Source organism: Aotus nancymaae, unplaced genomic scaffold (assembly GCF_030222135.1).
Source record: "Aotus nancymaae isolate 86718 unplaced genomic scaffold, 86718_ANA_hifiasm-v0.15.2.pri h1tg000049l, whole genome shotgun sequence".
NCBI classification, from domain to species: Eukaryota; Metazoa; Chordata; class Mammalia; order Primates; family Aotidae; genus Aotus; species Aotus nancymaae.
In genome coordinates, this window is record NW_026988463.1 from 32715671 (window position 1) to 32730216 (window position 14546).

At 55.7% G+C, this 14546-nt stretch overlaps 1 protein-coding gene and 1 pseudogene across 16 annotated transcripts in view; both read left to right on the plus strand.

Moving 5' to 3' along the window:
• MICAL3 (microtubule associated monooxygenase, calponin and LIM domain containing 3) overlaps positions 1-10908 on the plus strand; it is a 273518-nt gene extending 262610 nt beyond the window's left edge. For 12 of the 16 annotated variants that reach the window (XM_064362782.1, XM_064362781.1, XM_064362787.1 and 9 more), the window contains 4 exons: positions 4967-5032; positions 7425-7524; positions 7655-7728; positions 7808-10908. In XM_064362782.1, coding sequence (XP_064218852.1) covers positions 4967-5032; positions 7425-7524; positions 7655-7728; positions 7808-7992 — 425 coding nt within the window. In that variant the 3' untranslated portion in view covers positions 7993-10908. The remainder of the gene's footprint in view (positions 1-4966; positions 5033-7424; positions 7525-7654; positions 7729-7807) is intronic. The other 4 variants (XM_064362784.1, XM_064362786.1, XM_064362790.1 and 1 more) reach the window with 1 other exon arrangement.
• On the plus strand, positions 8250-11005 carry LOC105718428 (uncharacterized; annotated as a pseudogene).
• Positions 11006-14546: the final 3541 nt, after the last annotated feature.

A 14546-nucleotide genomic window follows, 5' to 3' on the forward strand; every position in this document is an offset into this window, starting at 1 on the left:
GGCAATGCCCCTGGTGTTTCCTAGGAAAAGGTGACAAAAGCTCTGGTGTCTGTGACAGGAGTTAGATAAAAAGCCACTGCTCCGTCACTATATTTATAATATTTATGTTATTTCTATTAGTACTGTATTTACCGGTGAATACAATGGCATTACTGCCAAAACAAGTGTGAGAAATGAGAGTCCACCCATGAGCTAAGGGCTGCACAGGGCTGCCCAGAGAGACAGGAAAGTGGGGCCTCAAAATGTGCCTGAGAAATAAGTGAGCCTCTTTCCTGTCCCCAGCCCCTTGGAGTGTGATCCTCAGAGGCCAAAAGGAAGTCAAAACCAAAAGCGATCTCTCTCTACACAGGATGTCCCAGAAGTGTGGCTGAAAGGGGAAGGAGCTAACTCTCAGACTGTGCAGAGCTCTGCATGAAACACACAGCAGCATGTCAGAAAGGAGGGTGTGGGGCCGCCCTGGACTCTCGAAAGGCTGGTGTTCTAAGGCGCTTGCAAGCTGATTATCTGGAATTCTGTATTTTCCCATGGAAGTGCAGTTGTAAATGGTGGCTCAGCTCATAAAAGCCCGTTTTCCTCATTACACCTCTGTGTATGGTACTAGTCTGGTGACACTCCAGGATCTAACCCGTGTTCCCTGGGGAAATGCAGCATTCCAGGCTGGGACCTCTGGGCCCAAAATTTCCATAATGGGTCCTCTTTGGTCTGCTGGGCACTGCCGTAGGGACCTCCCCAGCTCTGAGCCTTGGTGATAGCACCTTTGTCCAACCAGTGGGAGCTGGGAGCCTGTCTAGTGGGTAAAGACGGATACTGAGATGAGGCAGATCCCTAGGGTCAGTTGTTCAGCTTGGAGAATGGCCCAGTACCTCGCCTGCCGCTGTGGCTGTGCTCGCCTCTGCTGCCAGACGGAAGTTCTTGCCTGCTTTAGCGCCACATGGTTAGCATTAGTGGCTGGTGCATTCGGGGTGCGCGGTAAGCGTTTCTGGTATAAATCATCAGTCTTCCGCATCGTCCTTGCCACAAGCCATGATTCATGTATATTTCTGTTTTGGATGTCAGCACCAATGTGGAAGCCAGTGGGTTAAACGTAGCCAGGCAGAATTGAACAATTGAGTTGGAAATGCAGCGCATGATGCCAGCACCCACCACCACACAGGTTGTTGCTGGTGGTCATCAGGCTATGAACAGAGTTGCGCCTTTGTCTCTTGGCCCCTCTGCGCTATTGTTATTTATTTGTTTATTTTGTAGAGCTAAGGTCTCACTCGCCCAGGCTGGAGTGCAGTGGTGCGATCATGGCTCTCTGCAGCCTTGACCTCCTGAGCTCAAGCAGTCCTCCCACCCTAGCCTCCAGAGTGGCTGGGATTGTAGATACTCAGGCTACCACACCCAGCTAATTGTTGTAGAGACGAGGTCTCACTACATTGCCTAGGCTGGTCTTGAACTCCTGGGCTCCAGACGTCCTCTCACTCTGGCCTCCCGAAGTGCTGGGATCACAGGCATGAGCCCCCGCACCTCCGAGCTTTCTGATCATATCCTCACTAATCCTCGTGAGCAAGGCACTCGAGCCTCGGCACCCTGGTCTCAGGACCAGGGCTGCTGGGATTTTGAGTACCGGAAGAACTGAAGTTAGCCCTGCCCGCCTTTCAGATGGGCATCCAGGCTCAGCGTGCCGGCTTGTCTGCCTGCTTGTGTTTCTAGCCACCTGGGTGTCATGTTGATGCAGTGTGCTAAGGTGCAGAGTCTTGGACCGAGGCCTTTGTGAGGAAGTGGAGAAAAGGTGGGAATACAGGACACGTACAGAGGAGGGGGACCTGCCCTACGACTGGCCACTCTTTCTCCCACCCTGTCAGCCGTTCTACCCCAGACTAGGTCCTGAGCCCATGAGAGGCAGGGCCTGCAGTGAGGCGTTCAGGTGTGCCAAGGGCCAGGTGGTAGTGTGAGGGACACCCCGACTTAGGAAGGCGAGGCCTGGATTCGGGTCCTGCCTTCACTGTCTCCCCAGGCACAGACAAAACAGACTCTGCTTACCCTCTCGGGGCCTCTTCAGAAGATGGGGCAGGAAGGGACATCGGGCCTCCCTTCCAGGTGTGACATTCCAATCAGGGTCTGTGGGACTGCTCTTTGAGCTGCCTGAGACGCCACCATTTGTCAGATTTGCCTAGAGCCGGTGTTGGCCTTAAAGAGGACAAGCTCTGAGTTGAGAGTGGGAAGGAAGATCTGGCTTCTTTTCCAGGTTCTGCCACACTTCACTCCTTTGAGCCTCAGAACCCTCATTTGAAAATGGGGACACGAATGCCCGTCCTGGCAGCCACACCTTGCCGGTGTGAGGATCGCATGGGTGATGCATGTGAGGACACCTTAAAGCCAGAGGGTGCTGTCCATGCTTGTCTCACACTTTGCTCTGGACAAGCCTCACTCCCTGGTGGGGGTGTGCTGCTGTTTGAAATTCAGTGACAGGCACTGCCTGCCCACCAGGTGTCAAGCGAGTGGCACTAACAAGCCACCCCCGAGTCACACGTCCAAAGGAAGTGCAGCTTCAGAGGGAAAGATGGAGCAGGTGTGCCCGCGAGTGTTGGGGACAGCAGCAGGGTGCTCCAGGGAGGGGCGTGTGGGCCTTCCAGACACCCCAGCCAGGACCCACTCACCGCTCAGGAGCTCAAGAGGGGTGGCCAGAACACAGGAGTGCTTTGAGAAGTGGCAAATTGTAGCACCTGTTAGCAATAGATGGAAACCTGTTACCCTGACGTTAAGAAAAACCAGAAAACTTCCATTTGCCATAAGCTTGACAGCATCTTTGTTCTTAGAACCAGTGAACCAAATTTACTGTTTCTCACATCTCCCTAAAAGGCCAAGAATTTACTATAAAACCAGACCCCGGCCCCTAGCATGCTCAGGCCAGGTTGTAGTCGGGTGGAACTCCCCTTGTTTGATTGGTCTTTCCCTTCCACTTCTTATTTTTAAAATTATATTGATTGAGCATTTTTTCTGATTACACAAGTAGCATTGCTCATTGTGGAAGCGGTGGAGCATAGGGGGAAGTCCAGAGGTGATGACCCCACAGCGCACCGGCCGCTCACACACGTTCCTGCCTCTTGCTAAGAGAAGCCTTTTTGCTTTCTTTGAATGCTTGCCTTACCTGATGCCCCCTTTTGCTAATTTCATTTCCTAATTTCTGTTCTCAGCATTCTGTTATATTGTCTTCTGTATTGGGAAGGGCGTGTGAGGATGTGGCCTACATAAAAACAGCTGAAAGCTGTATTTTGTGCTGTCCAGAAAGCAGAAACACGTGTTGTACTGTATACCCGTGCAGGCACCTGCCTCTTCCTTTTGGATGTGTTTTGGGTGTATCACATGGGCACTGTTCCGCTCCACAACATGGCCTATTCACCTGTGACACCAGTCCCAGGAGGTGGCAGGGGGTGTTCACTGACGTATTTGATGCAAGTCATCCAGGTGTTCCAAGCCTCAGCACAGACTCTACACTTTGAAGCTGAGGTTGACTGTAGATCGGCTGTGAGGCGGAGGGTATTGTTGAGGAAAGAAACCCTCCTCGTGTGCCCATGCAGTCGGCTGGCCATGCCATGTGTGTTTAGCACACTGGGTGTAATTAGCACGTGACATGCATGCACACTGTCCCTGGCTTTGGCTTTGAAGTTATACCCAGTGCAGATTCAGTGTGCCGAAGCACTGTGCACACACTGGAAGGACTCAGAGACGGAACACCTGCCTTCTTGCAACTGCACCGCTGAGTGGCCTCTGAGCCAGACGTTTGTCTTGTTGACCTTCCGTTGAGTCAAACAAGGTCATTTCTTCAACCCTGTTCTCTCTGTAAACCACACACTGCCCTCCCCACGGGCCGAGGCCCGGTGTCTTCCTGGGCTCTGTCGTCCCTGTGTGTGCTCTGTGGTTCTGTGATGGTCCCTTGCCAAGCTCTTCTCCCTCATCCTTGAGTAGCCATCAGACCCCAGATCTAGAGATGTCTCTGCACACTGTCTCCCAGTGCCCCGTCAGCCTCCTCCCAGCATCGCTCCTGTAAGTTTTGGCATGTCCTGTCAGCTCACCCCTTTGGTCTCACAGTCCAGAGCGTGATAGCCCACATCCGTGGCATGGGGTCCCTGCACAGCCATGGAAGGGCCAGAAGGAAGGGGGGTGGTTGGCTTTCCCCATGCCTGGGGGAGAGAGGGGACAGTGACACGGATGGGTGGAAGTCACCTCTGTGTGTGTACGTTTCCCCAAAATTGTCCTGGCTTAGAATTCGAAGCAGCGCAGATGCAGGAGTCCCAAAAGCCCATCGCAGGATTGATTGCTGTTCCCACAGACTCAGAGGCCCCTCCTTGCCCTACACTTGTCAACGCCAGCTTTGCCTCAAGCACATGCCTGTGGTCACATCTCAGAGGATTCCACATGGGTCTGGGAGGTGACCCCAGGTTGTCACCTGCAAGCCTGGAAGCCATGTTGGCCACTTATTCAATACAGTCTGTCCCAGAGGCATGCAGACCTGTCCAGGGGCTTTAAGGAGGGGCTAAGGCCCCAAAGGCCACTGTATGACAACCCAGATGCCACTGCCCTCCCAGGAAGGAGTTGAGGCAGGAGGGCCTCGTGGCCTGAGGCCGCCATCATGTAGGGCACACGTCGTCCCTCTTGGAGGAATCCGCGCTGCTGCTCTGAGCCCCTTGCCGCCTCTGTGACTCTGCCCAGAGCTGGGTCTGCTCTTGTTCAGTTCCGTGCTGAAAAAAGGACTTAATTCATTTGTAGACTTTGTTTCCCTTGTTTCTGCTTCTCCATTTCTTGTATTTTCTCTTTTCCTCCTGTTGGTCCTTTCTCACTTTTTATGCTTTTTGTCCTCTGCTTGTTTTTATTCCACCTTCTCCCTGTCCCTCTCCACTTCCAAATTCCTGCTCCTCTTCCCCTCTTCCTTTTTGTCTTTCTCCGCCTCCTCCTCCTCTTCCTTGTTTGGTCCCTTTTGAAGTTGAGCCCAGTGGCGGGACTCCACGGCGTAGACCTCTCTCCTTCTGCCCTTGCTGTGTCCAGGAAGGTAACGTAACCTCGCCACCCCCACCCCACTGCCTCAGAGGGGGCGCAGCAACACCAGTCAGACACGAGCCAGCACCCACCTACCCCTCTCTCTCTCTCTCTCTCTGACCCTCAACAGTCTTGTCACAAAATGTCATGAGTCTATGACAGTTTCTAAAGGTACAGTATCCCTTTGACTGTCCAAGGGGAGGACCAGGGTGCAGAGTGAAGCCAGGGAGCCTCCAGGTCTGGGTGTTTCAGGGCTGCAGCATCGCCCGGCCCTTCGTGGTTGGGGCCTTTAAGTCTCACATCCATCAGCTAGAGGGGCAGGGATGCAGGTGAGGAGCCCCCACCTGCGCACAGCGATTTGGTTGGCGGAGTCAAGGAATACTGTCCTTACAAAGACGGGTCTGCCCGAGTGCCCTCGGGTCCCTTTCCAGAACAACCACTGAAGGCAAACCTCTCTACCTTGTGTCTTGCTGAGTGTGTTTTTTAAGTTTGTCTGATTTGAAGTCTGTTGTGGTGATAAGATTGTCGTTGAAAGGCATGTGGGGGGTGTGGCAATGACTAACCCTGCTAACTGTTATCTGCCGTCCGCGGCGCTCACCCGACTCCCACGCACAACACCTCCCGCCCGGCGGCTATGGGCGAGCTCTCTGTAGCTAGTGAGCGGTGTTCGCACGTCTCTGGTGGCGTTTTCTGTGTCTTGGCGGGGAGGCGGGCAGCGGGAGAGAGTCTCTGGTGCCGCCGCGGCTGGGCGCACTGGACAGCTTGCATGCCTCGGGCCCCTCCTCCACAGCCATGTGGGCACATTGTGCAGAGACGCTCCGGAAGCAATGCATGGAACTGAGTGGGGACCCAAGCCTATTGGATTGGGTGAAGAGAGCGCTGGTCCCCTGACTGAGGCTCAGGCACGCACTCCACAGTCACAGGCTGGACAGGCCGGGGAGCTTCCGTCCTTCAGAGCAGTGCTCAGGGGCAGGACCCCACTTGGGAGCAGAGCTGCATGTGCACTAGGGCATGGTGCCGACAGCCCTGCTTGTGTGAACACGGTGCATTTCTGCCTCCTTGGTATGGCCACTGGGTAGAGACTAACTGGCTTAGGCCTCATGTGTCTAGCAGACCCCACTGCAGAAAGTCTGTGAACCATGTGTCAGAAAGGCAGGTGGAGCCATGCAGCCAGCAGTGAGGGGGAACTCGGGCTGCGTCCGGCCACCCCAGGCTGTGTGCCTCGCACTCCTGGGCTTGTTAACCGGGCTAGAATGCCCCTTGCCAGCAACGCAGAGAGTGGAAGGGACTCTCAAAGATGTCCCCATCTAGTGGCCCCTCAACCTGAGGCCCAGGGATGGACTGCAGGAAGCCCAGGAACAGCCTGGAATTCTCCATGAAGTGTTTGCTGTGCACGCATAAGCTCTTTTCTAGAAGAGAGTCCCTAGCTTTTATGAGATTCTCAAAGTGGTTTGTAATCCAAAAATACTGAAGAGCCACTGACACAGCATGTATTTCAGGCAGGACCACACTTTTGCCATGAGCCTCTGTGCTCCAGAGAAAAGGCCTTGCTCCCTCCTTGGGTGGCTTGGTCCCTTGGAGACGTCTTCCTTCTGTCCTCCTGCCACAGTGAGGCCCAGTCATCAGGCCCTCATGGGGGAGGTTTGGTATCAGGTGGTTCAGGCAGCCACCAGCCACAGGCATTCTATTGGATTGGCCCAGAGCAGGGCGTGGCACCTCCTTCCGTCCCCAGAGGCTGCTAGTGTTTCTCTGCTCTTGGTGAGAAACGCGGCGGCCCTCCTGGGATGCGCTGCGTCAACCATGCAGGACCCAGCGGGAGAGCAGCCGGAAGCTTGATAGGCCACAAGTGAAGGGGTGTTGTCTTCTCTACCTGGTCAGGAGGTAAAGAAATGACAAAGCATCCATTCTGGTGGCCCTGGAGACAGGCAGCAGCCGGAAAAGAGCTGAATTAAATGAGCATGACTTGAATCGAGAGCAGGGTGCACTTGACAGATTGACATTGGCCTTGTTTACGACACTGGTTTCCTCCAAGGATACCTAGTACGTAGCAAGTGCCAAATAAACACTGGGTGGGAAAAAGAGAGGGAAAGCAGCGTAAGTCACCCCAAGAGAGCACACAGAGCAGGAAGCACACAAGAAACCAGCCCCGAGGAGTGCAAGGGCCCCACTGGCGAGGTCGCTGATGGGGTGAGCAGGGATGGCAGGACACAGGGAAGCAAAGGCCCCTGCCCCGGGGAGGCGGTCGCCAGGGCCCCTTGGCTGCAGGCAAACCTTGGGCCTGGCTTGGGAGTGGAAGTTCCGGCAGCATCTTGCTCGGCCCTCTTTGCACATTTGCCCCGTGTGACTCCTGCGGGCCGGGATGGGTGTGGCACTCCCTGCGCCCGACACGAACGTTCTTTCGGCAGGCATGGGCAAGAAGGACGACCCCAAGCTGATGCAGGAGTGGTTCAAGCTTGTGCAGGAGAAGAACGCCATGGTGCGCTACGAGTCGGAGCTGATGATCTTGTGAGTGGCCTTGGGTAGCGGGTATCGGCGCCATGCTTGACACAGCAGACATGGAGGTCCTTCTGGATTTGGGGGTGAGGGGTGGTCCCTAATCACTGTGGCTTATCTCTCTCCTGCCCTGCCTCCTCAGTGCCCGGGAGCTGGAGCTGGAAGACCGACAGAGCCGACTGCAGCAGGAGCTCCGGGAGCGCATGGCAGTGGAAGGTGAGTGGGCTGAGGTGCCTGTGGAGGCCGGGGTGGACACCGCCTCCTGGGCCCTCACCTCGCCTTCCACTCCTTCCAGATCACCTTAAGACCGAGGAGGAACTATCAGAAGAGAAGCAGATTCTCAATGAGATGCTGGAGGTGGTGGAGCAGAGAGACTCGCTGGTGGCGCTGCTGGAGGAGCAGCGGCTCCGGGAGAAAGAGGAGGACAAGGACCTGGAGGCTGCCATGCTGTCCAAGGGCTTCAGCCTGAACTGGTCCTGAGCTCCCACCCAGCACTCCGTTTGCTGTTGGCATCCACCTGGCCAGTCAGTGGCCTCCAAACCACCTGGAGCCGCAATCTGAGGAGGCCTGGCACCTCCTTGGAGTTTACGCTCAGTGCCATGTGCTGCTTGGTAAGTGGCCGAGTCCCGTGTGCAGTGGGGAGCCCTAGGTGACGGTGGTTATCTTAGATGGCTCCACCTCCTGGGAGGAGGCCCACCTGGACCTCCCGCTCAGGGGAGGAGCACAGCCTGCGTGGCATGATGCAGGGGACCCCGCACGCTCTGAGGACGCGCTGCTGTGCCCCTTTCTTCCACTGGCACATTTGGTAAGAGAGGGAAGCTGCCCCCATCAGAACCACAGCCTGCTGCCACAGCATGGGAGGGACACTGTCTTCTTCCCGCTTCCTGGAGCACCACCAAAGAAATGAAAAATGATACACCACGAGAGCAGGGTGCGATCGAGACCCAGGATGAGGAGGTCACCAGCTATGCCCACCCCAGCATCACAGGAGACATGGAGGTGTGTGCAGGCTCCGGAATTGATTATGCAAATTAGGAGGATGCAGGAGAGGTCTGCTCCCCGGCCCAGCACCACACACTGGACCCTAAGTGGCCAAATGCCGGTGCCTCTGGCTGGCTGTGGCCTGAGGCCTGTGGGTTGCTGCAGTTTGCTTGTAGTTCACAACCATTCTGACACTGGAAAATGCTGACCTTGGGGGACAGGATGAGGCCCTACATTCTAAGCCCCCAGTTGGCAGACAGGCACTGTCCCTGCTCCACACTTTATGTTGGGGAGGAGATGACCTTTTCCTCGGTTTTTTCCCGTGTTTGCACATTGAAATGAAGCTGACAACCTGGCAGGACGCTCAGCCGCTTTGGACCCCTTCTGTCAATTAACTTATTTTTTTAATACTTGAAGTCACTTCATTTGTGTATCTTTATCAGAGACACTGAGCACCTGGCACCCGGGTGCAGGAGCCACAGCGGCGTCTGCTGCATCCTGCGCAACCCGGCCCGGGGCTGCCTGGCGCTCACTATGTGCATGTATTTATTAGCCTTCCTCTTCATGTCACTGGCCCGGCTGGCACCAGGGAGCTTCCGAGGACCCCGAGCGGGTACTGCTCACAGCTTTCTGTCCCCTCCTCCTCCCGGTGCCTGCCTCACCCTGGCACTAGACCATACGGACTGCTCACGTGATGAGGGCGCGTTTCCATTCTGTTTTGGGCCAAGCCAATGGCAGAGCTGCCGCTCTCACCCTCCCAATGGGAATCCTGGCTCTGCAGAACCCATCCTTTTCTCAGTGTGGGTGCCAGGGCGTCACCTCCCTCCACATGTACGTTGAAGAAGGTTTCAGGGTGGGACCCTGGAATCACGTGGCTGGTGAGAATCCCCTCCGCCCAGCCTGAGCTTCACCCAGACAGAAACGCCCGTGCTGCAGTGGGTGATGGGGTGTCGGCTGGTCTCTCTTGAGCAGATAAGTGACCCCGCCCTCCCTTCCGCGGGGGACAGGCACCTGCCTTGTGCCAGATCTTCATGGGGCCATAAAGGGTGGTGAGCCCCGAATCACTGGCTCCTATGGCCAAACCGTTCCTTTCTCACGGTTCCACCCCAGCCTGGCTTTGCACAGCTCATCAAGCCACTGAGATAATCGGAGGTGGGGTGCTTGTCCATCAAAGCAGTTAGCACATAGCCCAGGAAGGAGCCACTGGGCCAGACCCACCTGCGAAGGGTGCTCCAGCTGCCTGCCGCCTCCCGTGGGCTGGGGCCAGCAGGGGCTAGGGGGCGTGGCCCCTCCAAGGCATCCTGCAACAGCAGGCCAAGGGGCCGTGCTGACCTTGGGCTTTCCATGGGAACCACTGTGCCTCAACTTCAACATTCATCCCCAGCTGCAAAGGAGCAAAGAGCCCATCTCCTCCTCGTCTGTCCAGAAGCTGCGTCTTTCTCCCGTGCATGTCCAGGAGGTGCGCTGCTAGTGGCCGTCACAGCTCTGACTTCTCCACCTCCTGTTCTCACGTGAGGCAAAGGTCTCCCTTTTCTCTTTACTTAAAAACGGAGAGAAGAGCATTCTAGATTCCATCTTCAAACCCAGTCTTCCCATAAAATTGGACGTGGGGAAGGACCTTCACTGCCTGTGTGGTCTTTCCCTGAGCCCTCCTCTCGAATGCCACAAAACCGGCCCCGCCCTGGCAGAGGCACCCTCAGCCCTTGTGGCTCCTGCTGACCCCCCCACAGGGAAGCCGTCTGCACAGTGGCTCAGAAGGAGTGTGGCCTAGGGGTCTGCTGTAAGTGGCCTGATGTAGCAGGAGAGCCCAGCGTCACCTCTGGTTCTGGTCAGCCTTAACCCTGGCATCCTCCGCAGCACACGACGGCCTGCAGTCTAGAAAGCAGACCCGAGCCTTCGCAGAGGCGCCACAGAGCTGCAGGCCTGCGCAGCATCACCCGGCCTTCCGCTCCTGACTGCGAGGACATCGGTTCTTGTAGAGCACTTTTTTAAAGCTCCCATTTTGTAACCACTAGTTTGCAGTTGGCTTTAGTACTCTGGTGACTTACTGCACGAAGTGTTTTCAAACTGTGAGAATGTGTGCAGCTCCAGGCAGGTCTTCTTCCTGAGAGTTCAGTCTTCTCTTGAAGTCAGGGAAGCAGGATGGATACACAGATATCACACACAGAAAATGCCAGGCTCGAGGCTGAAAAATCTGGAGGCTGAGTCCCTGGAGATCCACATGCAGCTTCCCTGGAGGGCAGGCAGGAGGCGCTCTTGCCCCTGGGCTTGAGGACGCCACACCCTGGGGGCTTCCAGGCCCGTTCAGATGCTGCCTTCAGGCCTTTCCCTCAGCGGCCATCCTCCAGCCGATACCAGCAATGATAGACTCTTCTTAACCCTTTCAAAAGAAGAAATTTTTCAGTGGGACAGAAAGGAGAATTTAAAAAAAAAAAAAATTTTTTAAGGTGGTAACATCTGACCCACAAAGGGATGGGTCTGTTTTATGCGAAATAAAAGTTTTTCAAAGAAATAGTGTGTTTCTTCAGTCATCTTACCGTATTTTTCAGGTGGGTGCTGTAGGTGCAAGGCGTGCCTGGGTGTGTGCAAGTCTGTTCAGTGAACTCTGTTTTTTTAAGTTTGTGCTTTTTTTAGTCCTCCGTAATATCCTGGCTCAGCCACCAACTGCTGTCACCGTTGTAAATGTCTGAGGCGTCCACTCTTCAGACGAAGCCCCGTACCCTTTGGAAGAGGAGTGTGCTCTTTGAATGGGAGACAGTCCAAATCAGGGTTATGCTGTGGCCCCGGCAGCCCTCCTTCCAGCCCTGCCTGGCTCTGTCCTGCAGCACAGCTGACCCGGGAGCCCATGGCATGGGGGCTGCAGCTTCCTCTCCCAAACCTTTCAGATGTTTCAGCAACCTCGGGTTCATTCAGTGTGTAGGGTCACTCAGTAGCCTGAAATTGTCCCCAGGAGATTACAGGGGACAGTCCTGGCCAGCTCCTCTTTCTTTGCTGTAAGAAGCTTCCGAGGCATGCTCCAACTGTCTCCCTAACCCCTCTTCATGTGTTGCATTGTTGGGAGCGTGGCTGACCCCTTGACCATCCAGAGGTCATGCAGGGAGGGAAAGACCACAGCAGCTGTGTGCACATGAGCCACACCACCCACAGGCCAGCTGGAAGTCACTCTGTGGAAGCTGGCAAGCTGGCTCCCAGTCCTACCAGCTGCATTCCCAGCTATTCCAGAATGAAGAAGGACTGGCTGGGACAAATGTGGGCAAGATAATTGCTTGAAGCTGGGAGGTGGAGGTTGCAGTGAACAGAGATCGCACCACTGCACCCTTGGCAACAGTGAGACTCCGCCTTAAAAAAAGCCTGGCCAGGCACAGTGGCTGAGGTGGGCAGACCACCTGGGGTTGGGAGTTCGAACCAGCCTGACCAATATGGAGAAACCCTGTCTCTACTGAAAATACAAAATTGGCCGGGTATGGTGGTGCACGCCTGTAATCCCAGCTACTTGGGATGCTGAGGCAGGAGAATCGCTTGAACCCGGGAGGCAGAGGTTGCGGTGAGCTGAGATCGTGTCATTGCACTCCAGCGTGGGCAGCAAGAGTGAAACTCCCATCTCAAAAAAAAACAACCCTAAATATATAGTCTTTATCATTTATAAATTTTTAAATTATTTTAAAACAAGCACACGAGATGCACTTCTTTCATGAACCGCTACATCTAACAGCTTCCGAGTTCCTGCTGAACCCCGAATCCTCACAGATTCCTATCTTAAGAGTTGGCCAAAAATGAAGGGACAGGACACACCATCTTAGTCCGTTGTGTAAGCTGCCACACTGGCTCACGTACTAGACCCCCGCTTCATGTCCCCGGCTGGAATGGCCCTCCCCAGTGGTGCCCAGTGAGGAGGGTGAGAGGCCATGCCAGCCACACACTGCCTGGGAGCCTGTCAGACCAGCCCCATGGCCCTCCCAACAGCCTGTGGCTACTCAGCTTCACCAGGAGCTTTCTCAGCAGCCCCCTTGTGTGCCCCCTGCCCCAAGCTCTTCCTGTAGCCCAGGCTTTGCTGGAGAAGGCAGAGTCCCGTTGCTGTGGGTAGGCCACGTGTTCCGCAGCCACTGCCCGGAGAAGCCACCTGCTGCCAGGACGGAGGAGGGAGACAGTCCGTGTGCTGCACACACAGCCCCTTTTCATGCCCAGGGGGCCTCCGAGCCACAGAGTGCACCTCCAGTACTGTAGCAGCCTGGGTTCTAGCCATGGGGCTAGGGTGGGGTGGCCTAGAACTAGGTGGACGGGGCTGAGGGCCTCCCTGGGCCACAGTGAGACTGCCAGTATCGAGTGGTCCCCAAAGTAGGCAGGGACAGCATCCTCCAGACCCAGTAAGTGCGTGCGGAGCTGCCTTGACCGCACTGCCGGTGTCTGCCCACCCATGAGAGGGCAGCAGGGAGCACAAGTCAGCAGGTGGGCACCAGCTCAGCGTCCTGGCAGGACTGTGTTCCTGCATCTTCCCCCAGAGTCAGCCTGGACACATCACTCACCTGGCCAGTGCCTTGTGTTCCTCCTACCAACTTGGGACTGGATGGGGGAGCACGGGGGAGGGCTGGAGGTTCTGGGATCGGGGCCTGTGTAGATGCACAGACGCCCCTTGGTGGGAGAATCCTAGGAGGACTCGGGAGGCAGCCCCGTCAGCTCGAGGCCGGCCTCCCTGTTTCATGAACTTGCTGGCCATGGCCCCTGTGGAGTGGTGTTCCCAGAGCATTTGGCGGGCCCCGACAGCCCCAGCTGCCCTCCACTCAAGCAGCAAGTCAGAGCTGCTGTCCCTGCACCAGCTCCAGGAACAAGCCACGGGTTCCCAGGCCTTCAGAGGGCCATCATCAAGGACAAGGGATTTGTCCAGATGGGTGCTGGAGTGTCAGCATTGAGGGGCTGCTCAACCCACAGGCGCTGGGCCCCTGAGACAGTTTCGCTCTTGCTGCCCAGGCTGGAGTCCAATGGCGCCATCTCAGCTCATCACAACCTCCGCCTCCCGTGTTCAAGTGATTCCCCTGCCTCAGCCTCCTGAATAGCTGGGATTACAGACATGCACCACCATGCCCAGCTAATTTTGTATTTTTAGTAGAGACGGGGTTTCTTCATGTTGGTCAGGCTGGTCTCAAACACTCGACCTCAGGTGATCCACCCGTCTCAGCCTCCCAAAGTGCTGGGATTACAGGCTGAGCCCCAACGCCTGCCCAGGCTGCCTTTCTAGCCCCCGGTTGTCTCCCTGGCAGTGTGTCTGCCAGGTCCGTCTTGGGAGAAAAGGAGAGACACCGGGCAGCCAGCGGCTCCCTTTCCCTAGCGGGTCTTACTTCTTTTAAAAATGTTTTTAGAGAATTAAATACTTTTCAAAAATGTATCTAGGACCAGACTCATTCCCTCAGGGGGCTGGGTGTGCCCATGAGACCAGGGCTCTGGGACGCCTTCCACCCGGAGGCCCCAGCACAGGGACCATCTGCCCAGCCAGGCGGCCTCTGCAGGGGCTCCCGGGGTCCCAGCTCCCTCGGTTCCTCCACCGCCAGTCATTCCTGCCTGCCCCCTGCCCTCCGTGTCTGTAGCTGCTGAGTTGCTGCTGCTGGCTGGTGAGAGAATTCCTGTCCTTCCCCTGGCGTGCCCATGAATTTTGACAAGAAAAGACAAGCAGGAAAATTGTCTTTTTCCCCAAGCTTCTTGCCCACGTCAAGGACAGGTCTAGGTAGCAACGCTAATGAGAGGGGTCTCTGCTGTTGGAGAGGGTGGGATGGGAAGGGTCTCAGAATCAAGATGGAGGCAGGATCAGGGAGGAAAAATTAGAAACCCCACTTATTTCAAGCCATGATTGTGATAAGGACTTTGGATTCCTGAAATTCCTGTAGTGGCTGCTTCCTGAAAGGTAGTGTCACGTGGAACCTCTTAATCTCAGCATCCGGAGCTCTGGGAAGGGAAAATTTCAAGTCAGAGGGAATTCTATATATACCATTTCTTTGGAACCTTCAGTCCTCAAGATTCCAACATCACGACCTCAGTTTTGACACAGTTGTCCTTGGTCCTCA